Here is a 26,629-nt window from a genome sequence, read left to right as displayed (position 1 = left end):
CTCACAATGAAAGTAGAAAGATGAAGAGTTCCCATGACAAAGAAAAGAAAGATACATGTTTCCGATAGACTCTTACAGAAAGGGCTATCTATCTCAAAGAGGGGAAGTGTTTTGGTTGCGGGGAATTTGGACACATCTCCGCAAAGTGCCCCAAAAAGGCACAGTGTCACGTGACACATCCAACCCTATGTGTCCGTGGACACGCTGCAACATGACCAGGGTTCAGTTGAGTCAAGTCAGTCTAGAATAGGAAGTGATCTAGCACTTTTGTGAGTCTGTTCGCAGACCGTGCATGACCAGTCACGTAGAGTAGATGCATATCCTCCGGTTGCACACAGCATGATCAACAGCATTCCCATCAGAATCCATCATGAGCATTTTCCAGTGCATTAAACCTATTTTCCCTATTTTTGACATTTTTCACTTATTATTTTAAGTGACTTTTGTTGGGAACTAGGTAGCAATTTTGCTAAGATAATATATAAGCAAACCAAAGTCAGCACTTTCTGGCAGAGGAGGCAGCAAGAGCAATGCTCAATAGGCCAACTCTCAACAAGAACAAGAACCTCTCTCAAGCAAGACTTCCCCCTTGGTGCCGTCTTTCCCAAGCAATCCCAGCGTTTTTACCACAAGCTCCCTAGCGTCTGCAGCCTTGAGCCTTGGGCGATTTCAGCCAGCAAAGGGATAGCCCTGCCAGCGTTTTTGGAGACAATTCCATCTGGTGTTTTTCAGCCATAGAGCATAGCGTTTTTCAACCTGCTGTACAGCGTTTTTCAGGCCCTTGAACCAGCATTTTCAGCAGTGGTTGCAGCAGCAAATTCAGCAAGGAAACCCAGCAAAACAGCCAGCCTTCAGTAGCGTTTTTGCACAGCCTATGACCAGCGTTTGGGGCAGCCCGAACCAGCACTTTACATCAGCAAATTCAGCCAAAGCAGATAAGAAGGAACAGCCCGACAAGAATCGGTTCGAAGCATTCAGTTTTCAACCATAGTCTCGTCCTCGTCGTCATCACCGTCGGCCTCGACATAGTCATTAAATTTGCAACAGCATCTTGTACCAGATTGTGCAATCAATAGTAGACCACTCTCGCCATCGAGAGTGGGGCCCTTGGAGGAGGGTTTGACAACATCTCCGGTGTCATATTCTCTTCTCTCTCTATCTCTCAATCTCATGCACCTTCACGCACAGTGTCCATTCACTTTGTTTGTGTCCATTGCACTCTCTCATTAAAGAACGGAAGGCTCTCCCTTCCATAAGAAAAAGGAACCTTGAGCACAGTTCGGAGCACTCATCTTGAGTAAAGTTCAACATTCATTCCGCTTCACCTTACACACAGCAAGAACAGATTGAAGACAGGCCAAAGAGTTCTAGAGCAGCAGAGGAATGTGGCAGAAAAGGCAGATGAAAACAGAACTGGTACCAAATTGGTGGGGCCCGAACCGAATCAGATGAATGAAAGGACAAAACTTTGCCGCACTTGAAGCAGAGTGAAAGATCAGGAAGCCCTCATTTTCTTTGATGGAGGAGCTAAGGCCAACTTCTTTTCACTTGAATTGGCGGCTTGATTTGGAATTGCGCCCGACAGGCTGAGGCCACAGGCGGAGGTAGTTCTAGCGGCACCCGGACGGGATGTTGCCATTACCCCGATCATTGGGAAACTTCATTTGCAAAGTCAGGGGTGTTTAGGGCACGAGGACTTCTACGTAATGCCCTTGGGAGGTTGTGACGTCCTCCTCGAAATTCCTTGGTACCACAAGAACAATACCGTGGTTGACTATCGCGCTGAGAAAGCAGCTTTGACAAATAAAGGGCACAGAAATTGTACTTGATGAAATTCAGTTTCTTTACTCGATTTTCTGGATAGAACTGAATGACGATTGAAGGTCGAATATGTTTTGACCTAGAAAAAGAACGCCAAGATTTTCTCCACATTCATGCCAATTGCTTTTCTAGGGCCTGCCAGGCGAGCTGCCACCTTCTCGTCCTGAGGATCATACTATTGATCTGGTACCTAGAAGCACACCAACGAACCGGCCACCTTACCGAGTGAGCCGAGCCAAGAATGAAGAGAGTATGAACCAAGTGAAAGACCACTTCGAAAAGGGTCTTATCCAGCCGAATACTTCACCCTACTGCTCTCCGGTGTTGTTAGTTTTAAAGAAAGACGGATCTTGGAGAATGTACATTGATTACAGAGCTCTCAATAAAATCACCATCAAGAACAGATTTCCAATTCTGAGGATCGATGATATTCTAGACCGACTACAGCGATCCTCTTGTTTCAGCAGGATCGATTTGAAAAGCCGATATCATCAGATCCGAATCGCGCCGGGAGACAGCTTTGCGGACGAGCTTCGGTTTATAGGAATTTTTGGTGATGGCTTTTGGCCTTACCAATGCTCCATCGATTTTTAATTGAATGATGGACAGAATTTTAAGAGAGTAAAGATCTTTTGTTGGCACTTTCTTTGATGACATTATTGTCGTCTCCAAGGATGAGGCAAAACATAGACATCATCTAATACAGGTCTTTCAGGCATTGCGAGATCACAAGTTGGTGATCAATGCCAAGAAGAGTGAACTTTTCTTACCGGAGATACACTTTCTGGGACACATCGTCTCAACAGCAGGAGTACAAATGGACCCAACGAAGATTCAGACTATACGGGATTGGCCCGATTTGAAGAATGTCCATGAAGTTAGAAGCTTCTTGGGCTTACCTTCTTACTACCAACGGTTCATTAGAAAGTTTGCAGAGGTTGCTTCCCCTTTGCATATCTTGACACAGAAAGGAGTCCCTTTCTCGTGGGGACCCGTAGAGGTGACTGCCTTTCAGACTTTGAAAGAGAAATTGACTACGGGACCAATTTTGACTTTGCCGGATTTGCAAAAGTCATTCAAAGTATATTGTGATGCTTGTGGTCGTAGTCTAGGTGTGGTCTTAATGCAAGAAGGCCATGTCATTGCCTATAAGAGCCGATTGTTTTCAAGGCCGGAATTGATAGCACAAATTTACGAGAAAGAGCTTTTGGCAGTTATCCATGCTCTTACTCAATGGCGACATTACCTACTAGGAGCCAATTTTACGGTCTTCATTGATCATCAGAGTTTACGCTACTTCTTGTCACAGAAGCAGCTTTCGGAAAAGCAGATGCGGTGGGCTAACATCTTGTCACAGTTTCACTTCCAGATTCTCCATTTGCAGGGACAGAAGAACTTGGTGGCAGATGCTTTGTCCCGGAAGCCGTTGATCTTGGCTATTTCCGCGATTCATCATAGAAGCTTCGAGGACTTGGTCGATCAGTACGCCACAGACCCAGATTTTTCATATGTATTCAATCGAATACAAAATGGGGAGGTAGTAGCGGGATATTCCATACGAGATGGCTACTTGATAAGAAAACGATACTTATTTTGGCCAAGACTCAAAAAGGACGTGGACGATTTTGTACGTAGTTGCTTGGTATGCCAAAAGGTCAAGTTTGACAGGCATAAAGCACAAGGATTGTTACAGCCTTTACCCATTCCCACCTGCCCCTGGAAAAGTATTGCTATGGATTTCATTTTTGATCTCCCGAAGACACACAGTGGGCACGATGGTATCTGGATTGTTATTGACGGATTTAGCAAGCAAGCTCATTTCATTCCAATGAAGAAAACGGTCAAGTCGGGTCACTTAGCGAAACTATTCATTGCTCACATATTCAGATTACATGGAATTTGGAGAACATTGGCGATTGCATCAGGAGCTTTAGCGATGCCTTGTGGGTGGTGAGATTGATATTCTTATGCTACACGAGCATCATCTTTGTGAGAGCCGCGTAGACGATTTGTCAGATTTTGCGTGGTCACTACACGAGACGTTTTGGTCAGCTACTTCTGGACCTGTAGGTATCCAGAGAGGGATATGTATGACTTTTGCAGATTCTTGGCAGCAAGCCATTGTGGACGGAGGTATTATTGTGCAAGGTAGAGCTCAGTGGATTACTATGTAGGTTCATGGTTGCCTCATGGGTTTCCTAAACATATATGCGCCCAATGTGGCAAGTGCACGAGCAAATATTTGGTCTCATGTTGTTGAGTCTTTGCCCCATGCAGAGCAGAGGTGTGTTGGAGGGGACTTCAACATGTTGGAGGACCCCTCTGACAGGATTGGAGGTGGCCATGCTTATCGTACGACCTCCAATAATATGGCTTGAGTTGGCAGCTTGGGAGCGGCTATGTATGATTATGAGGGTTTCTGATGTTTGGCAACACTCAGGCTTTGTGAGACCCCCAGACAGCCTGTCTTTCTCTCACTCTGACCGCAAGGTAGGAGGAGTGAATCTATCTCCAATAGATCGCTTCTACGCCAGTGACCACATTTGTGACAAGGGGGGATCTGTTGGCATCCTCGCAGTGACTACTTTTTCCGACCACGTGTCAATGATTCTCATTGTGACTAACAGACAGAGAAGGGGGGTGCGATGCTACGCATCCCCGAGAGGATCTTGCTAGATCCAGAGCTTAGAGAGCGAGTGGAGGCACTTTGGACAGAGAGCCTGGACACGCAGGACACCCCTGCTGATAGAGTGGCCTCTGGACTAGTAGAGCTTAGTCGCTTCTTCTTTCAGGAGTCTGCAACTCGCATGGCTGCAGCCAGGGAGGAGGAGAAACGTCTTCGACGGGGCATTGTTTCCTTGCAGAGGATGCAGGAGCAGCATCCAGACAGCCCTTGGTTGGAGGAGCACATGCAGCAGGCTAGACAGGAGTTGACTAGCATTGAGGAGCGGCGTCATGAGTTTGCCTTCTAGTGACAGGCATCTCAATGGACCCAGGTGAGTGACATAGTTACTGGGGAGTTTTTTGAGATAGTGGGGCCATGCCATACGCACACCAGTGTTAGTTAGTTGAGGAGACCTGACGGCCAACAATTTCTACCGGATCTTTTCAATGAAAACATTTGTACAACACAAAGTCCTAAGCTATCTAAAGTCCTGAGCTATGTTGCAGGGGGGGAATAAGAACAAACTTATAAAGGACAGAACTTCTTTGGTTATTGGCACAAACATGAGACATGCTCCAGCAAAGACCATCACAAATAACACAGGTGCCAGAAACAAGGCTTAGCATAGAAGTATTACCATTCCAATTCCAAGGCCATAGACCAATCGCCCAGTAAGTAAAAACACGAAACTGGAGGCTCCGGCCTGTAGACCCGCTCCTAGGATGTAGAAGGCCGCTGCTGAGATTAACTCTCTTCGCCGACCTTTACATGACATGTAGGAAAATAAGCATGAAATTCAAATATCACGTGATTTAAGATTTCATGTCAAGGAAAGCAAGAACAGACCCAAAAAATCTGCTAGTGTAAAAGCCAAGAGTGATCCAATAAGGGCGCCATATAGTGAGCCACTCTCCTGCATCACAATCCCAAGAATGATGAGAATATTCCAAAAAATTTGTACACAACCATTCCTACAATGCCATAGGATGTAAAAGAGCATCTGCACATGCAAAATATGCACATGAAGAATACTGCAAAATAGCTAGGCAAGAGACTGATACATTACCACAAGTCCAATCTGTAATGAGGAAAGATCGTACCAGTTGGTTCCACTAAGTGAGGAAGACTGCATTACCATATTCAAGCGTTCATAAGTAAAGCAACATAACAATAAAAACCTCATTATAGATCAAAATAACTTAAGTAAATGGAAAACTAAAAACATAGACAGCCTAGACGGCCTTGATTGCACAAAGGTTCCTAGCAATAATGTGCCCATGATAGGTATGCCATGCTCCAATTATCCAATCAAACATGAAACTGGAAGCATGGCTTCTACATGCTCTAAGCCATGACGACAATGCCACACGTCTGACAACGACCAGCATAGTCAGCACAAACATTGCTTGTGAAAAAGATTATGCAAAATATATCCTCGAAACAAAGACTTTCCCCGTGATGCAAGCATCATCAGAAACTGACTTTTGAATTTTCTGTCCTTCCCCTCTTTCTTTCCCTCGGGAGTACTTGAAAACGGACAAGTGAACACAAAATGAAGATCCAAATAGCTAATGTGAGCTGCCATGGGTGTTAGTCAATTCTGCATTAAAATCCTGGGTGTATGTGCATTGTGGACACTTCATGCTAGACCTACTGCCAACGCCTGTAGAGCCTGGGTGATTTGAACCGGTGTTTTGTGAACCTATTCACAGGACTAGCATGTCCAAGCTAGTCCAATAACTTAGATTTTGTCCTTCCAGAACCCTCTTTGCATAAACGGTTTGTCCAAAGTGTTCCCGCATGTTACTACAATGTCGTGGGCATACGACAACACTACCATGCAGATTAGAATAGATCCAACCAATGTTCCAAAGCCGATGCTAATAAGTCGAGCCATTTGGGACATATGAGTTAAATTATAAGTCTCAATTCTATGAGCACATTGCACAATTTGACTCATTTCCTGTTAGGATTTGTCACTTTCTTGCTGGTCCTTGCAGAGCTACTAATAACCCAATATCTCCTATGGGCACAACATAGGGAGTGTGCTGTTTTGTGGCTCAGCCCAGCTTATCTAAGGCAGGTTTCTCATTTTCAATCTATAACCGCCATTGTCTTGCCAACCCCGCACTAGTCGCATTGTCATATAGCTTCCTTGTTCGTAACTTGGTGGCCCTAGGTCTAGGGCATTTTTGCCATGAGCCTCTCTTGATGGTTTCCCACCTACCAATTGTTCACCATTTTTCTTCATTTTGAACCCCTTCTTTTGGGTCAAGTGGTTTTCTATGGAGGTCCACCTACGGGTCATTTTCCATTTTTCTCCAATTTATCCACCTTCTTCTGGGTCATGGAGTTTTCTAGGAAGGTCGGGCATGTCTTTTCTTTTTCTTTTTTTTCTTTTCCAGGTTGTCACCTCTTGTGCCCTTTCCAGTCCTAGTGTTGCTAAATGGACTATTTTCTTTTTTTTTTGAGTAATTTCTACTTGCTGAAATTAGGATATTTTAATGTGCACACTTGGACAATAAAAGTTAGAAGCTGTAGATATATTGGAATTGGTAAAAGCCATCAGGAACGAACAACTCTGATGTGTCATATGATGGGTGACATTAAGCATCGGAAAGGAGTTCTACCGTTAGTTCGGTGGAAGAGACCGGGAAGCGGGTATTCTCGATGCACCGCATGATGGGTGATGGGAGTATCAAATAGGGAATATTCCATTAGTCTAGAAGGAAATCCGAATTGAAAAAAGGATTACGCGTAAGGACGCAAGCACAAGAATAAAGATGGGTTCTGAGAAGCTTTTTCTAAAAAAAAGAGGAATATTTTCAAGTGCTTTCCGGGAAAGCATATGCTTTCCCGCGAGAAATCTATGTCTGCATAGTATCCGTGCCTGAGAATTGCATCCAAGGACACTTGGGAAGTGTGGTGTAGCATCAATTTTCAGCTCACTGAGTTTCTATTGAGTTTTTAACAGGTTCACATTTTTTTATTAAGTGACCAGCCGCCCACTTAATAAGTGGGAGCCACTTAATAAAATTAATCAATGCTTATAAAAACAAAGACTAGCGCTTCCCTTACGGTTGCAAATCAGTAAGCGATCTCCCTCTCTCCACTCTCTCTAAAACAACCGCTAGCTCTCTCTCTCTCTCTCTCTCTCTCTCTCTCTCTCTCTCTCTCTCTCTCTCTCTCTCTCTCTAATGTTGCAGGACTCTCGCCATCTATTCCTACCCGCTCCGAAGGCTTAAAAAAGCAGCCAACGCTTAACTCTCTCCTATCAGTTTTGCCAACGCTAGCAACAGGGGGACCCTGCCACTGTCACAAGGCGGGCACTACGTGCCAATAGAAAAGAACAGACTTTTAGCACTTCAATAACAACTGAAGTGAAAGAGAGAGACGACACACGACACGAAGTGGCGGAATTCCACCCCAGAGAGTATTGGCCCCAAACCTTGGCGCCCCTTTCGGTATTTCTTTATATTGCATCTACACAGTACAAGCCGGTACTCCAGACTCTGCACCTTCTCCAGGAAGCATGCCAGAGAATGAGACCTAACCTCATATTTAAAGGCCCTTGGCCCCAAATTTCAAAAGCAGTTTACAATGAAAAGCCTTCAAACTCAAAAGCAGCTGGTCCAAAAGCCATTCCAAAAAGCTGCCAACGTAATTCACAGAAATCCATACAGCCTGCCACGTCATCATGTCAGCGCAATTTTTGAAAATCTGCCACATCATCAGTTTTTGTGTGTGTGTGCAGGTCCTGCTTTCTTTTAATCCTTTGTCACTTGGGGCCCCATCGAACGGGGTCCCCATAAGTTGGTAGGACTTCTTCTTCTGTTACTTGTTCTTCTTAGGGTTTAGGCCCCTTGGCCGACATCTGCAAGTTGGCTCCCTTCTTCAGGGCTTTGACACGTCAGCAGTTTGTTACATCTCCCCTTCTTGAAAGAGAGTAATCGTCCACAATTACAGCATATCTGCAAAACAACTCAAGTTAGCTCAAAAAAAAATTCCGAGGGACAATCAATTTGCTCTTTTTATTAAGGAGTTAGTTTCTCCTTTCTCCTCTTTTGATCAAGGAGTTAGCTTCTCCTTTCGTCCAGATCGGAACTCTTGATATTCCGGCGTAGTAAAATTAGCCATCACACCCAGACCGTACTGATCTTCCACGTGTGTCTTGATGCACTAAAATTATATACCCAGGCAATCTCATCTAATTAGGAATTTTCAGTAGTTGGCACATTACAATGCAACACAAATGCTTACATATGCATGTTACAAGACATAGAAACATAAAGCTGCCGATAAACACTCCCTCCGCAAAAAACCATCCAGGTCCGGGCCATGAGATATAGAGGCCTTTTACAACCAAACGTCCCCAAGACTGCAAGCAGCCTGCGTCGTTTGGAGGTGTTGAGAGTAACCACTGCGCAGACTTCTTAATACTCCTCCCGCATAACCATCCAAGTCCGGGCCATGAGTAACAACAACAATACTCCCCTCGTAAATAACCACAAGGGTCCAGGCCATGAGTAAAAACAACACTTTTCAATCATTCAATACTCCCCCCGCAAATAACCACAAGGGTCCGGGCCATGAGTATGAACAAGCATTCTCAAACATCATTTCTCACTACTCCACCCGGGAGTAAAATCACCAATCATTGAAACCAGTATTAAAACCAGAGTCAAACAATTCAAATCGGCACCAAGACAGGTTTAAAACAGATAGCATCCATTTCAAACAAATTCCAAACAGGATCACCAAACAAGTTCTCAAACAGAACTCAAACAAAAATTCAAACTTCAAAAGCAATCTCGACATCAATCGAGCTCGAAAAATCGACTGACTTCCCATCCTGAAACTGCACCAAAAATTAGGGTTAGGTTCCTTCCATGAGGTTGTAGCCGAGCACAGCACAGCATGGTCCGTCAGCTCTTGGACAGATAGTGTTTCTTTGACGGCGATGGTAGTCCCAAGGGATAGCAATCACACCGAACTTCCAAGGTCGTCTGCTTGTGAAGAGACATCTACTGAAAGATGTCGAGAAATTTCAAGTTATAATCAAGGGTTTCCATGGCAAGCATTTCAGGATTCCCCACTCTGCAAGAAGTTGCACTCCGAAGGAAGATGTCAGAAACCATATGAATTCGGGCAAAAGCCAAGTCCTTGGAAGTGTGCAGCTTGGTAGCTATAAACATCAACATCTGCATGGTACTGCTTTTGAGAAAAACAGTGACTCAAAACAGATCTGAATCCTTCTCTTGTAAGTGATCTTTATGGCTTATGCCCTGTAAGACATGAGCGGTGAAGACGGGAGCGCATCCGATGCACGATGAAGTAAGGGTGGGAGTGGCTAATAAGTCCGGGTTGGAGGACGAAGATACCTCAAATAAAATTATTCTAATAGCTCTGTCTGCTCTTTGGTGGGACCGGTATGCTTTCAAAAAAGCACACACCTGATGCTCTGATACCACTGTCACAAGGCGGGCACCACGTGCCAATAGAAAAGAACAGACTGAACAGACTTTTAGCACTTCAATAACAACTGAACTGAAAGAGAGAGACGACACACAACACGGAGTGGCGGAATTCCACCCCAGAGAGTATTGGCCCCAAACCTTGGCGCCCCTTTCGGTATTTCTTTATATTGCATCAACACAGTACAAGCCGGTACTCCAGACTCTGCACCTTCTCTAGGAAGCAAGCCAGAGAAAGAGCCCTAACCTCATATTTAAAGGCCCTTGGCCCCAAAAGCAGTTTACAGTGAAAAGCCTTTAAACTCAAAAGCAACTGGTCCAAAAGCGATTCCAAAAAGCTGTCAACGTAATTCACGGAAATCCGTACAGTCTGCCACGTCATCATGTCAACGCAATTTTCAAAAATCTGCCACATCATCAGTTTTTGTGTGTGTGTGCAGGTCCTGCTTTATTTTAATCCTTTTGTCACTTGGGGCCCCATGGAACGGGGTCCCCATAAGTTGGTAGGACGACTGCTTCTGTTACTTGTTCTTCTTAGGGTTTAGGTCCCTTGGTCGACATCTGCAAGTTGTCGGGCTTTGACACGTCAGCAGTTTGTTACATCCACCGAGAATCTGCAAGTGATCGCCTGAAGCCATCAAGCAAAGGTCGCTTTCCGCACTTGGAGCGACATATAAAGATTGTGAATAGTACGCTCGGGGATTCCAGAAACGGAACCTGAAACGGTCCGCGGAGTTTCACACTCCGAGTACAGACGGAAAAGAGCTTGAGAGTGATGGTAGCGCAAGAAGCAGCAAGCGATAGCGCTGGCTGTTTGCAGGAGCAACGTGTGTGTGTGTGTGTGTGTATGTGTGTGTGTGTGTGTGTGTGTGTGTGAGAGAGAGAGAGAGAGAGCAATAGGGGATCATCAGACAAGTGGTGGCGCATGTATTTTTGTGGGTTCTTGATGGAGGAATTCTATTAGAGGTCATGGTACTCAGGTTCCAGGCCAGGCTATGTGGACCTCATTGCAGATTGGTGAGAGATTACTTGGTATTCTATGCATTTATGCCCGGATTCGTGCTCGCTTGAGAGCCTTGTTTTGGGACCTTATGGCAAGGGAATTCAATAATGTAGACATCTGGGGATTGGCAGTGTGTTGAAACCCCTGCTCTACCTTCTATTGCGAGATCGGAGTGTGATGCATGGGATCGATTATTGTTTACACTTTTTGCAAAGGATGTGTGGCTGTGTGGCATGTTTCTTCCTTTGGCCGCACCTCCCAATCCAGGCTGGCAGGTTGCTTGAGCGCTTGGATCGATTTTATGTTGGGACATGAGTTGCTTCGCTGAGAGGCGCAATCACCATTTGGCCAGCCATAGTTTTGTCTGATCATGCTCCTGTCTCATTGCTTTTGCAGTTCCAAACATTGTCAGGGCCTCGCAGGGAAGCGCGTATTCCCAATACTATATTGCAGGATACTCCGCAGGCCCACTCACTATAGTTGATTTAGTCTGCAGATGTTTCTACTGCATGTGGTCCGGCTCAGCAGCTTGCTTCTTGCGTTGCTGCATCATCTGATGTCTATAGACATCTAGCAAGCGAGAGACGTAGAGATTTGTTTCGCCGTGAGTGGCAACTCCAGGATACACTTGCTTGTATATGGCATTTGCTTGAGGATTATCCAGGCGATGCATTCCTAGGAGATAAGAGAGACACTCACTCAGCTTCAGCTGGAAAAGTCTGACTTCACCTCACCTATCATGCCTCAGTATCCTCTTGGATTTCTAAAGCTGATAGGATGAACAAAGACTTTTTCGCACATTTTCGAGAGTGACCGTGTGGGACATTCTTACGGGCATTGCGGGATACCCAGGACACTCTACATATAGACCCACATGTAGTGCTCGCTCTGGCTTCAGATTATTATGAGCATTTGTTTACAGCATAGCCGATAACACCTGCCATCCTAGAGGCCAGAGAGGAGGTTTGATCTCATGTGCAGCATGTAGTTACAACGGATAGGAGCATGATTCTATTTGCTCCATTCTCACTACAGGAGATGCATGATGCAGTGCGTGGCATTGATGGTGCCTCTTGTCCAAGGAATGATGGATTGACCCGCCAATTTTTCCTGGTACATTGGGATTTGATCTGTCACACTCTATTGCGAGGGTTGCAGCATATTTTTGATACAGGGGAGATGCCTCTTGCCATCTCATATGGGCTAGTGTATCTCTTATACCAAAAGGCGGGGACTCTACTTATATACGCCGGTGGCACCCGATTACTCTCATGTCTTCTGTATACAAGATTCTGGCTGAAACCGGCCCGTAGGGCAGTAGGCGTTGGCTTTCACCCGAAATTCTTTACTTTAGACACACACAGAGCACTTCGCAAAGAGAACCTACGACAGGAATTAACACTCGAATACACACACGGCTCAGAAGCTAGAATGCTCCGAGTAGACACCGACAACCTGTAGGCCCCAAAATTGGCGCCCCTTTCGGTATTTCTTTATTCTTTATCAAAGGGAATAAAACCTGTGATCTCCCACAAGCTGCCCCGCACAATCTAGGCTAAGAAACACCTGTTCTGGCCCGATTTCGGCAACATAACTGTACTAGGACGCTTCACAGTCAGTATCCCCACGCAATGGGTGACTTTCCCGGCGCATATGGACACTTTGCAAAACCTGGCGAGAATCTGCAGCACGATGAATTCTCTGTTTTCTGCCCCGAAAATGCGCCAGTTCACCTGTACAGCGGTCCCCTTGCGTCCCCAAACCTCCTGGGGGTATTAGGGTCCGTTTAGGTCCGAAACCCTAAACCTACAAAAATACACAGCAGGTTGTAATTCCCTGTTTTGGACTCCGTTTCGCGTGCCAGTCGCATCTGTAGCAAGACCTCGAGCTCCCGCACATGTAGGGCTACTTGCCCTTTGAATCGGACGAGATTTCTGGCGTGAAACCTCTCCGAATTCACCTGTACCTGCGGAGGATTAGCCGCTAGCTAATCTAGTACCTGTGCAAGAGGCTCTTGCCTCGTTCGGCAATCGCGCATGAACCCACATAACTGTACATTGGTCAAATGAAAAGCCCACTAGTGGGGCATAACATACTGATCGTAGGGGAGAGAGAGGGCAGTGCGTAGCGTGCAGGGCATCACTCCTAGCACCGCACTGTACATAAGAGGGAAAGGAAGCACTCCATAGCTCTTAACCTGTGACAAATTGCAAATGAAGCCTCTCCCGTCTCTAAATTCAGCGCCAATTCTTCTGCAAGAGAAAAGTCCATGAAAATGTGACACTTGGCGCATTTACAAGCATTTTCCCGTTTCGGGTTCGCCGCTTAAAAATATCTTGACCGGTTGCCCAGTTGACTTCGCGGCAGAGTTGTAAAATGTTCCCCTAGTCATACTGGAGGTAATGACGCAAACACATTTCACGGCCCAAAATAGCAATTCCCTAAATTTTACGAGATGCTTCCGTTGGGCTCCCACTGGTCCTCTGACCATCTATCCTCATTGGGACCGCATCCAAAAGTGCAATGTGTCCCAAGTATTGGATACTTTCTGTTGGTAGTCACACCTTGACTTACGGCCTTTATTGAGTTCACTTCCTAGTATCCACCAACTTGCTAAGTGCGACAGGGGGACCTATATGATCTTGTTCTGAGCCTAGACATCCTCTTACCATACGAATTCCAGAGCCGACCACTTCCCGTCTGCGAGTGAATCTACCGTTCACATTGGCCATACAATGTCCGACCGTTTGCTACTTCAAAAAGAGGGTCTCAAAACAAATAAAATAAACCCCATTGGAAAGAAACCAACAACCAAGGTTAGCAGTTGCCACATCTCTGTGAAATGGTTAATAACTGCCACGTCCTCATGACACTGGCCCGTATGATTGCTGCTCGATTGCAACCATTTATGCTTGATCTTATTCACGCTTCACAGACTAGTTTTGTTCAGGGTAGATGCATCCTAGACAACATTTTCACTTTTTATGAGGCTTTGGAGTGGGCACAACAGTCTCAACAACAGTGGCTCTTATACTTCTTTAACTTCGAGAAGGCCTATGATCGTGTGGACAGGGGTTTTCTAGAAGGCACGCTACAGAGGATGGGTTTTCCTACACGGTGGATTACGGGGGTCTCTTTCTTATACAGATTTTCTTATAGTGCAGTTGCTATCAATAATCGTATTGGTCACTGGTTTCACCTCTCGAGATCTGTGCAACAGGGATGTCCTTTGGCTCCTTACTTTTTCTTGCAGAGGATGTCTTTATACTTGCATAGTAGGACTCCTTCACTGCACGGTCTTCACATGCCAGGGCAAGGGGAACCAGATTTATTGGATTAGGAATACGCAGATGATACCTTGGTTTGCTCTCCTTATGCACCTCATTTGTTGGATAGATTGCGGGATACTCTTGCTGTTTTTTGCATTGCTAGCGGAGCTCTTATCAATTGGAATAGATCATTTGGTTTTCTATTTGGTTTTCTAATTGGTTTTGTTGAAGCTCCACAATGGGGTGTGCAGCATGAGTTTACTTGGTTAGCTCCTGGACAGTCATGTCGTTGCTTGGCTTTCAAGTTGGCATTGATGCATCGCCGGAACGGCAATTTGAGTCAGTTCTACAATCAGTTAGGAGGAAGCCTTGTCATTGGTCGTCTATGCATCTCTCTCTTGCGGGCAGAGTCTTGCTTGTGAACAAGGTTCTCCTGGCAACTATTTGGTACACCACATCTTGCTGGTCTATGCATTCTGGGGTATTTGTTACAAGACTGCGCACCCTCCTGTTGCATGTGGTTAACGGCAATTGGGATAGCTAGCTTAATGGTTAATTATGTGCAGTCTATTTGAATTTTACTAACAGTGAGTGCATTATGGTTTGTAGATTGAAACTCTGGGAGTTGACGAGGAGGCGCCGGCAAATAATAATTCTCTCAGTCAATTTATCTTAGCACAGTATTTTAGAAATAAGCCACTATAGCTCCTTTGTAAATAGGACAGTGAGAACCCACCCTAAAAGGGTCATGCAATAACTAGTGTGTACAACTCATAACTAAAGTGTAAAAGAGGGGCCTCCAATTTTGACACCAATAATAAATCAAAACATCAAATACCAACTCCACAAGAAAGATGCCGTGGAGTTTGGAGCTATGATTTTAGGCCTTTCTTGTGTAGTTGCTTTCAATTTTCCATCTCTCCGCTCTTAAGCTATTTTGTGTTTGTTGTGTACTCCTTGATTAAGTCTACATCTTCTCTTCCATGTTCTTACACCCTCTTACAGCTTGTCTCTGACAATTCTATACTGTAGTGTGTGTGTGTGTGTGTGTGTGTGTGTGTGTGTGTGCGTGTGTGTGTGTGTGTGTGTGTGTGCGAAATTGGGGAAAGAGGTTGATAAATTGATGGTGATGTTTGTGAGCAAGTGTTGAATTGTTCTAAGAAGCCGGTCTCCCCCCTTTCTTCCCAATAGTGGTATCAGAGCTTTGGTTCGACTTATCGGCACGGAAATTTTCAATTTGGAGAGAATTGTCGAGATGGCAGATTAATCGACAAATTTATTCCACAATTTGTGCTTATCAACAACAAAAATCGGGTATGTGCAATTTTTAATTGGAGATAATTGCTAGATCTAATGGATTTATGCGGGTGAGGAATCAAGAAGGCGGCGATGATTGAAGAGATTTTTTGATATCCAAAGAATGAAGTGACTAACTATAACACTTAGCGAGCAATACCAATATTTGCCAAAAGTAAGAGGTGAGAGAGAGGAGTCACTCTAGAGTGGAAGGAAGAGGGGAAAGGGGGAAATCTTGCAAAAAAGGTTAACACCAAACGCGTTTCGCAATTAGCTCTTCAGTGGTGTCAACCATACAAGAGGAGTAGGAGGGTTTAAATAGGTATTCACCTAAGGGAGGAGGGGTTCCCAAGGTAGAAGATATAGAGTTTAAAGAGGAGGAAGCCTCTTTAATAGAGGGGAATTAACTCTAAAGTGGGGTAGGAAAAGGAGGGAAAGAGAGAGGTTTAAAGAGTGCATCTAGGGGGTACAAAGAGAAGGAGACTTTGACCAAAATTAATGGGGGGGGGGGGGGGTACAAACTCTTTTAGGTGGTATCCTTGAAAAATGATAAGGGACCGAAGTAATGGTAGAGGAGAAGAAGGAAGGAAAAAAGGAAGATGAAGGTAAAACTCCGGGGGGGGGGGGGGGGGGGGGGGGGTGTTGTGTCACGTGACACATCCAACCCTATGTGTCCGTGGACAAGCTACAACATGACCAGGATTCAATTCAGTCAAGTCAGTCTAGATTAGAAGTGATCTGGCACTTTTGTGAGTCTATTCGTAGACTGTGCATGCCCAGTCACTTAGTGTAGATGCATATCCTCTGGTTGCACACAACATGATCATAAGCATCTCCATCAGAATCAGTTAGGGGAATTTTCCAGTGCATTTAGCCTATTTTCCCTATTTTTGACATTTTTCACTTATTAGTTTTAAGTGACTTTTGTTGGAAAGTAGGCAGGGCAATTTTGCTAAGTTTGTATATAAGAAAACTAGAGCTAGCACTATTTGGTAGAAGAGGCAACAGGAGCCAAGCTCAGCAGGCAACTTCTCAACAAGACCCCTTGGCGGTTTCCCCACCAAGCAAGAAGAATCAGCCCTAGCGTTTTCTCATCAGCAGATCACCGTGACGGAAGACCCCATTGCATAGCGTTTTTGCATCAGCATCATCGCCAGCAGAAACCCCAGCAGATAGAGTTTTTGCAAAACCTCAGCCTAGCGTTTTTGCAGAACATCAACCTAGCGTTTTTATAGATTTCAGCCTTTGCATATTTGCAGCGATTTCAGCATTAGAAGACCATCAAGATCAACCCTAAAGAGTAGCAAATTCAGCCCGGAAAGACCATCAAATTCAGCCCTTAAAAACCTCAGTTTTCAGCCCTAAACCTGCAAATTTTCAACATCAAAGACCCACAAAAAACAGCCCCCAAATCAGCGTTTTTGGACTAGTCACAGATTTCAGTCCATAACGTTTTTGGACAGCAATAGAAAGATTGCAGATTTCAGCCCTTAGGTCGACTTCGTCATCACCGTCGTCACCGTCGACATAGCCTAGACTTGCATCAATCATATGCATTCCCATTTACCAGATTGTGCAATCATAAGTAGACCATTCTCGTCGACGAGAGGGGCCTTCAAAGGAGGGTTTTACGTCTCTGGTGTCGTATCTCTCTTCTCTCTCTATCTCTCAGTCTCATACACTTGCACGCACAGTGTCCATTCACTTTGTTTGTGATCATACCATTTTCTCATTAAGAACGGAAGGCTCTCCCTTCCATAAGAACAAAAGGAACCTTGAGCACAGTTCGGAGCACTCATCTTGAGCAAAGCACAACATTCATCCCGCTGCACCTTACATTGCTATCAGAGCTTTGGCAGTGTTCTGTATCACTCAAGGAAAGAACCACAAGAATCACAAGAATTTGTTTTGCTTATTGCGCTCGCACGAACCCAAGTTCGCTTGGGCGTGTCGATTCCTAATCGTGTTTTTGAAGAGTGACAGGAATCCCAAGAAAGAAGGGCTTGTCCAGCCTCCCCTTGTGTCTCTTTTCACTCATTGAGAGCGGACCGTGCACTTAGCGGCTGGCCAATCGACGTGAGGTGGGAAAAAGCAACCTTAGTGAGAGCGCAAGGCCGCCAAGGGGTGCGCCCGCGGAAAAGAGTAGAACTCGAGTAAAGAGAAGATCCTTCTCAAACACGGTTTGCAAGCGAAAGAAAACATCAAGAACCTCAAGACCCTCAAGAACCCAAGAACCTAAGTTCCTCGTGAACTTAAGAACCCACAAGAACACACGACTTCAGAATGGTCATCACTCGAAGCGGAATGGATACTTCGCTTGGAGGTGATGAGCATGAGAGAGGCGAAGAAGAATTTTCCCTGCCAGGAGGTTTTTCCAACCCTCCCCCTTCCCCATCTACGTCAAGGATTGCACTAACTCCTATGGAGGCTTTGGATCAGATGTTTATGGAAAGGAAGTTAGAATGCGAAGCAAGACATGCAGAAAGAATGGCAGAAATGGAACGCAAACACGCAGAAAGAAAAGCAGAAATGGAGCGTAGACACCAAGAAAGAATGGCAGCCGCCGTCAAAGGAGAGAGCGACCAACACATGAAAGAGTTCTTGCGACTCTTTTCTCAAGCTCAGGCACAGATGCAAGAGATTCGGGAAAAGGAGACTCTCTCAGTCTTTTCTTCTCCAAAGCATGACACACAAGATTTGCATGATTATGAGAAGCATGATGAATTGAATGATAATGATTTGCATGATGATTTGAATGACAATGATAAGCATGATGATTTGGATGCCAATGATTTGCATAATGATTTGGATGACAATGACAAGCATGATGATTTGCATGATCAAGATGTGATTTCTCACGAGCATGATGATTTGCATCATCAAGATGTGATTTTTCACAAGCATGATGAGTTGCATGAAGATGATGTGATTGTTCACAAGGATGATGTGTTAGTGGATGCTTTTTCTAGCGAAGCTAACCTCGTTGTAGATTCAATCAATCACGAAGAACCGATCTTGGCTTTCGAGTCGAGGTCCAAAGAACCCCTTCAAGAAGAACCGATCTTGGCTCTTGAGCCTAGGTCCAAAGAACCCTCACAGGAAGTATTATGTGTTCACATGATTGATACGCACGCATTGTTCCAGTGTTTATTTCGTGATCATTTCCAGTATTTTAGTCAGCGTCTTTATGTGATCCCTTTTTCGAGGCATAACATATTGTATATTGAGGACGTTTCACTCATGAATGCGCACGAATGTATGCGGATTTTTCATGAAAAGCTGAAAAGTATGCATTCCAGGAAGTCACAGTCCATGTCTATTCCTTGGCACGACACAGTTGTAGAAAGAGCACATGAAAGAATGCGCACCAAGCATGGGCATTTCCATTGTGTTTTGCCACACTTGATTGATTTAGATCAGCACGACAAGATTTGATCTCATTGTTTGCATGTGTTTGATGAACGGTTTGTCACTCCGTCTCTTTGTTCATCTACATTGCATGCACAATCTTTGAGGAAAACATAATTTTTTCCACTCACTTTACATGGAATAGGTATGTTCATGGTTTTGTGTTGGAAATGGTTTCAGGAATTTTCAGCCATGGAGATTCTTGAAAGAAGGAAGTAGCATGACTTTAGACGAAGTTGAAGCATTAAAGGAGCCACAGAAGACTTTGTCGCTTTCGACGCGGCCCAAAGAAGCAAGCATTGTAGACCTTTCTGAAGTTCAAGTACCGCTCGATCCACACATCAGAGTGGACCGACGAAGAGTCCCTTCAAGGATTCCGGATGCTATTGGCGATCTCCCTCGACGCCATACAGTTCGGTACCAGTACCTCACTTTAAAAAGGGGGGATGTCACGTGACACATCCAACCCTATGTGTCCGTGGACAAGCTACAGCATGACCAGGGTTCAGTTCAGTCAAGTCAGTCTAGATTAGAAGTGATCTGGCACTTTTGTGAGTCTATTCGTAGACCGTGCTTGCCCAGTCACTTAGTGTAGATGCATATCCTCTGGTTACACACAGCATGATCATAAGCATTTCCATCAGAATCCATCAAAATTAGTTAGGGGAATTTTCCAGTGCATTTAGCCTATTTTCCCTATTTTTGACATTTTTCATTTATTATTTTTAAGTGACTTTTGTTGGAAAGTAGGCAGGGCAATTTTGCTAAGTTTGTATATAAGCAAACTAGAGCTAGCACTATTTGGCAGAAGAGGCAGCAAGAGCCAAGCTCAGCAGACAACTTCTCAACAAGACCCCTTGGCGGTTTCCCCACCAAGCAAGAAGAATCAGCCCTAGCGTTTTCTCATTAGCAGATCACCGCGACGGAAGACCCCATTGCATAGCGTTTTTGCATCAGCATCATCGCCAGCAGAACCCCCAGCAGATAGCGTTTTTGCAAGACCTCAACCTAGCGTTTTTGCAGAACATCAGCTTAGCGTTTTTGAAGATTTCAACCTTTGCATATTTGCAACGATTTCAACATTGAAAGACCATCAAGATCAGCCCTAAAGAGTAGCAGATTCAGCCCGGAAAGACCATCAAATTCAGCCCTTAGAAACCTCAGTTTTCAGCCCTAAACCTGCAGATTTTCAACATCAAAGACCCACAGAAAACAGCCCCCAATCAGCGTTTTTGGACTAGTCGTATCTCTCTTCTCTCTCTCTCTCTCTCAGTCTCATACACTTGCACGGAAGGCTCTCTCACTAAGAACGGAAGGCTCTCCCTTCCATAAGAACAAAAGGAACCTTGAGCACAGTTCGGAGCACTCATCTTGAGCAAAGCGCAAACATTCATTCTGCTGCATCTAACATGTTGGTTGGTACAAACTCTTTTAGGTGGTATCCTTGGAAAAAGATAAGGGACCGAAGTAATGATAGAGGAGAAGAAGGACGGAAAAAAGGAAGATGAAGGAAAAAACCCGGGGGGCGGGAGGCGGGGGGAGGAAGGGGGTTAAGAAATGGGAGGGAGGCAAGGAGATGGGAGAGTAGGGCTCTTTTTTGAGAGAAGGTTGCCCAGATTGGGTGCGGGTGCATTAAGCCAACAGATGACCGGTTTGGAAATAGGGGGGAGTTCGGAGTTGTTTTCTAGAATCTTAGAAAGAGGTTGCTTAATGAAGCGAGCTAAGTTGAGTTTGCGGAAGGGGATTTTGACAATGGCAGGTGGGGCATTCTTGTGGTTACATTTTAAGAGAAAAGAGTGCCTCGATGCATAGGTTACATAGAGAAAGCACGCTTTCAGAAAAGGTGCAGGTTACCCTTTAGCCCTCATTCGGTGGAAAAAGAGGTTGCGAATAGTAATAAAACCCTCAAGCGAGTTTTCCCTAGTGATATATCTCTTGAGCTCTGATAAAATAAAGGCAATTTTCTGTGGGTGGGGTGCCAAGATTGCCATGGAATATAGTTGTAGGAGTTAAGAGGTTTTTGGTGGCAATGTATGTCCAAGATCCCCTTGGAGCAGAAGGAGGGCCCTTTGAAAAAATGTATGTCCAAAATAAAGGCTTCTTGTGAGGAGATGAAGAGAGTGATCTTAATATGCTCTTGGAGAGGATGCCCATACTCAAGGAGGAGCTTTTCTAAGCTAGCGGGGGGGTCATCCCAAACTCCAAAAGCGTCGTCTATGAACCTCTTAAAGTATAGGAGAGAAGGGGAAGAGACAAGGTTCCCGCCTTCTTCTAAGGAGCAGAGAAAAAGACACGCACAAACCACTACAAAATTCGACCCCATAGCGGTGCCTTTCACCTCATGCCAAAACTTTCTTTTGAAAGAGATGTAATGGTGGTTAAGAATGAAAGAGGCAAGGGAAAGAATGAAGTTGACTTTAGGATAGGGAAAGAGACCTTGGAGAGAGCTTCTTAGAGCGTGAAGCCCTTCCTGATGGGAATGCTGGGGTATAGGGACTCCACGTCGAAGGTAAAGAGAGTGACATGGGGGGAGAAGGTGATGGAAGCTAAGTCTAAGATAAGAGAATGAGAGTCCTTGAGGTGTTGTTTTTTGCTAGGAGTATGGGAAAGAGTTGCACATGTAGCCATTTCGAGGCATTCTCTAAGATATAACCCTTGTAGGAACAAATGGGGCCGCCTACAATGACAGGTTTATGAATCTTGGGTAAGAGGAAGAAGGGACAAGGTTTGGGAAAAGCATTAGAGGAGGAGAGGATGAACGCTCTCTCTTTGGAAGGTAGGTAACAATGGAAAAAAGAGTGGAAAGAACAAACGGCAAAGGAGGTGTAGAGATGGGAGAGTAGGTGAGAGGGTCCAAGAGATGGCGTAGTACTTCTTTAGTGTACCAAGATTGGGAGAGGATAACGGGGCCGAGGTTTTTATCGGCCGGCTTAATTATAATTTGATGATCATTTTTAAGGAAAGAAATGGCGTCAATCAAGAAGGTTTTAGGAAGGAAAGGAGTAGAATGATTAAGGAGGGTTTTAAACGAGAGAAAGTATCCACAAAAGCATGCTCAAGGGTGGTGGAGTGAGAAGGAGGGTTCCAAGAGGGATTGGGGAGAGAGAAGGAAAAAGAAAGGAGAAGAAGGGAGCGATTTATTGAAAAAGAGCTTGAGTTGTAAGCTCCTCTCGAGGTTGGAGTATGCCCCGAAGATAGAAGAAGAAGGCGGAGGAGGGGAGGGGGGAATGTAGTTGAGTCCTAGGCCTAAAATTCTACGCTCCGAGGAGGAGAGAGAGCGATTGGCTAAGTTGTGAAAGGAGAGGTTAGTTATTTTATGCTCGAGAAAAAAGTGTTTGATTATCCAAGGCTAAGATTTTGTAGAATGTGGGTTGGTGAGGGGGAGCCAATATTTAGACCTTTTTCTATTATTGTGGAAAGAGAGGGAAAGAAAAAAGGAGTTACATGGAGGAGGGGTCCAAAGGTTAGGAAAGAGAGGGGATTGGGAGAAGAGCAAGTGGACCCAAGAGGAAGGGTGCTCAAAACCTATTTCTTCCTCCTCCATTGCAAGTTTTTTGACATTCTAGGAATTTTAGGGAGGCTATGCTTGGGGTGGGGAGGTTGAGGACGAGGGAAAGGGGTGGGAGAAAAAGGGCCCAAAGGGTAGTTAGGTGTTTTCGAAAGGGAAAGAACATATGTGAGGTTGGGAGAGGGGGGAGGAGAAAAAAAATGGCTCTTGGGGGAGGAAGTAAAGGGCGGTTTACAAGGGGTGGAGGAGGAGAGGATCCCCAAGGAGGAGGGTTTAGGTTTTTTCAAGGGTTGATCCAAGCCCTCTTCATGAGATGCTCTTGCCAAAGGGAGGGGTTTTTTCATTGTGGACTACACGATGATGGGAGGCTTTAAGGTTAGGAGGCCTCTTTGGGGGAGGTGAGAGAAGGTTCTTCATTTGAGTGGTGATCTCATGATGCATGTGGTTAACTTTAATTGGGATAGTTAGCTTAATGGCTAATTATGTGTTGTCTATTTGAATTTCACTAACGGTGAGTGCATGATGGTTTGTAGATTTGAACTCTGGGAGTTGACGAGGAGGCGTCAGCAAATAATAATTCTCTCAGTCATTTTATCCTAACACAGTATTTTAGAAATAAGCCACTATGACTCCTTTGTAAATAGGACAGTGAGGACCCACCCTAAGAGGATCATGCAATAACTAATGTGTACCACTCATAACTAAAGTACAAAAGAGGGGCCTCCAAATTTGGCACCAATAATAAATCAAAATATCAAATATCAACTCCACAAGAGAGGTGTCGTTGAGTTACCTACACATATTACAGCAATTTAGCGGCCGAAGTAGAAATCGTCTTTTGAGGTTTATTGTGACGCACTGTAGCAGTTTGAGAGCGGCCTTGCAGAAGAATGGGCAAGCTTATAAGAGTCATATGCTACTTAAGACATTCTTATCTTATCATACAACTTCGTTCAACTATGCTCACCACTGCAAGTGGGATCTCTTTTCCACTCGGTGATCCACAATTTCACACCCTTTAATGCACTCAATTTTCCTGGAATCAAGAAAAATTTATTGTCTTATCTTTACTCTTTGACAAACTATTATTGACCATAATCTCATACTAGATGATACAATCACACCATTCAATACATAATTTTGTGGGCTCTGCAAGCTAATGCATATCACGCCCGTGTGGAAGTTCAAGAATGCAAAGGTTCTATTTAAGAAGTTATTGCTACGAATGTAAACCTATGGCATGTACTATTTGGTCATGTGGATTTTATTAGTTTGATGCGATTGCAAAAATATGGGATAACTGCTTCAATGCCCCATCTTGAGGACCCATGCATAATGTACATGAGGCTTGTATATTGTACTCGCAAATTCAAGCTTCACATTGTCCTTGGTAATTCAATGCATACTCCATGTTTTGGTAACCATTTGTACCTTGTGATTGACACACATTTACAAAAATCTTCTGATTTGCAGAGTGCACACTATTTTATGGGCATTGGGTAGAGATACAAACTCTCAGCCATATATGACCTTGTATATATATATATATCCATACCTTGCTTAAAAGCACATTGCCCTAGACTGAGAGGTTGTTGGGCTTTAGTTCCAATGTTCTATGTCCAACCGACCATCCCGCTTGCTCACTAACGATCTCATACTAACTACTATACCTTTTCCTTTTAAATCATAGCGTGAATAAGGAGAGCTATAAGCATTGCTATCACAGAGCTTCACCCAATTCTATGTGTTTCTCTCTCACTCTCTAGTGTGTCGCTTCCGGTGTGCACACCAACATAAAGAATATCCCCGTTCCACATGCTTGTGCGATGTTCTATTTACAATCACCAAAATTTATTGTGATGCTAAATTTGAAGGTGTGAAAAAAATCTACATAAATAGTAAAAAGAGTGTCTACCTTAGACTCACGAAATGATCTCAAAGCATAAAGAATGTTTCAAACTTGAAGATGGTCAACAACAAAATTGGCATGCCTTCACCCATAGCAATGATTGCATCGAAGTAAGAAAGAAGAGCTTATTCTATCAAAGTATAAAGAAGAGCTCTTTGTGTCCAACCATACTTTGCACATTGAACTCTTGCGATTGTCAAAAGACCTCACATTTGAAATGCTACTTAAGTGATAATCGTCTTTCGAGCATAAGAATTGCTTCCAAAACTTACAGATTTTTATATTTATTTGACTCGAAAGAAAAATTAAGTCATCATGTATTGGCTGTTGAGAGCCGTCATCTCCTCCCATTATCACCTCATCACTATATCACATGGGCAGCTTCAAATGGAATCCATGGTGGAGGGGAACTACGAGGCGGCGTATCAATCGTGGGCCGTCGCATCTTGCAGTGCCAAGGCGGGCCGGATTTACAAATTTGCCCCAAATTTACAAATCGGGCCCGCATTTACAATATGACATACTCAAATCCCCCATATTTCAATGAACACGTGCAGGCGTATGGCTAGTGCACATGGCTCGCGGTGGGGAGGTCGTGGATTCAAGACGTGGGGCATGGACCGCCTCGAATATACAAGCCCACCCAAAATTACATTTCACCCCGAATTTACCAAATGTCCCAGATTTCCAAGTGTGAATCAGACGGCCTCAATCCCCCCAACCATAGATCCCACATTTGAAGCTGCCCATGTGAGATAGTAGGGAAGAAATCATGACATTAATTTGAGACCAAATACTCGATTGCAACATGTTATTCATTATGAGAAATCAAAAAAGCTCTGCGTTGAGAATGATACTCTACCTCAAGTGATAAGCTGGCAGATGAAGTGGCGCCTATGTCATAACCGTAGAGTAAACCACCCAAAGCCGGAAAGAGAAACCTAAAAAAGATCAGAATCTCTCTCTCTCTCTCTCTCTCTCTCTCTCTCTCTCTCTCTCTCTCTCTCTCACATTCACACTGTTGTCACTCACGGTGCAATAACGGAACTCCATCTGTAAGACTTGGTTTCCTTAAGCTCCGAGGATTCTAGGAGCTGTGTGTGGGCATCCGCCTGCTTCATATCCTCTCTCTCTCTCTCTCTCTCTCTCTCTCTCTCTCTCTCCCCCACCCCCCTCTCAAATACACGCTCGTTTTCCAGCCTCGACCTTATATGTCACTCACAGACATAAAAAACACATTGCTTTATGGACTCAAAATTTACCGTTCAACGTTTGTCTTGCTTAGGCTTCTCGTTTCCTAAAAGGCTGCGTGGTTGGGACGTCGAAAAATTTCCTTAAAAATTTGTGAAGATTCTTGTGCAATTGAAAATTTTTGCCAAAAATCCTCAAAAATGGTTTGATGGAAATGAATTCCCATCAATAACGAGATGCCCCCCCCCCCCCCCAAAAAAAAAAGAAATTCCAGAGGCCTTAAGCTCTACCCCCTCTACTCACGCGATCCATCACCTGCTGCCTCCATCGCCCTCTCCCACACTACCCATCACCCACGCCCTCACCGTTGGCGCTCGCACTCGTCCTCGCCAGCTCACATTGCCCATCGCTTGTGACAGAGAGAAAGGGCTCCCTTAGCTGCCCTAGACGATGGAGAGAGAGAGAGAGAAGGCGGGGCGGGGGGAGAGGGGTGCTATGCGCTCTGCGCTGCACCGATGTCTGCACACACACACACACACAGAGCTCTACCTGTGAGAGATAGAGAGAGAGGGTTGCGTGCTCCGGCTTGCATCGACTATCTACACATGCACGCGCACACACACACACAAAGAGAGAGAGAGAGAGAGAGAGAGAGAGAGAGAGAGAGACGCGTCGATGAAGAGAGGGAGTTCAAGAAGAGGGAGAGAGACAGTGACAGTCGGTGCCTTCTAGAAGAAGGGGGGAGATAGCGAGCGCCAAGAACAAAAAAGGAGGGCGGGAGAGAGAGGATCTGAGGGAGCATCTTCAATTTTCCATTTTTTTGTTGCGGTGCATCTATAATGCCTTTTAGTTTACCAAAGTTTCAAAACTATCCATTGTCCATTTCAAAAAATCTCTCTAGGCATTGTGTGTTAGAGGATGATAGAACTAGGATTTTTTGGACTACACAAGGAGTCCTCAGTAAACCATGGATTTTTGGTGCAATTGTGGACCATTGGATAAAGCTTGCGGATTAGTGTCACATGGCAAAAAGATTTCTTTTTGCTTTCTAAACGAAACCTTAGTGTTGTGTTGGGTTAAGGAGA

General features: G+C 44.6%; 1 protein-coding gene across 2 annotated transcripts in view; it reads right to left on the bottom strand.

Annotated features, from left to right (window-relative positions):
- Window positions 1-25,559, bottom strand: part of LOC147459121 (D-xylose-proton symporter-like 3, chloroplastic) — a 41,277-nt gene extending 15,718 nt beyond the window's left edge. The window contains exons 1-5 of one of the 2 annotated variants that reach the window (XM_086510455.1): window positions 25,386-25,545; window positions 25,216-25,294; window positions 5,553-5,612; window positions 5,333-5,399; window positions 5,124-5,248 (exon numbers count right to left, since the gene is read on the bottom strand). In XM_086510455.1, the coding sequence (XP_086366581.1) occupies window positions 5,124-5,248; window positions 5,333-5,399; window positions 5,553-5,612; window positions 25,216-25,294; window positions 25,386-25,474 (420 nt within the window). In that variant the 5' untranslated portion in view covers window positions 25,475-25,545. Of the gene's footprint in view, window positions 1-5,123; window positions 5,249-5,332; window positions 5,400-5,552; window positions 5,613-25,215; window positions 25,295-25,385 lie in introns of both variants that reach the window. The other variant, XM_086510454.1, reaches the window with a different exon arrangement.
- Window positions 25,560-26,629: the final 1,070 nt, after the last annotated feature.

This window comes from Adiantum capillus-veneris, chromosome 4 (genome assembly GCF_014529385.1).
Source record: "Adiantum capillus-veneris isolate H3 chromosome 4, ASM1452938v2, whole genome shotgun sequence".
In the NCBI taxonomy this organism is placed as follows: Eukaryota; Viridiplantae; Streptophyta; class Polypodiopsida; order Polypodiales; family Pteridaceae; genus Adiantum; species Adiantum capillus-veneris.
The sequence above is the reverse complement of the archived record's forward strand: the minus strand, read 5'-3'. Positions and strand labels throughout refer to the sequence as shown.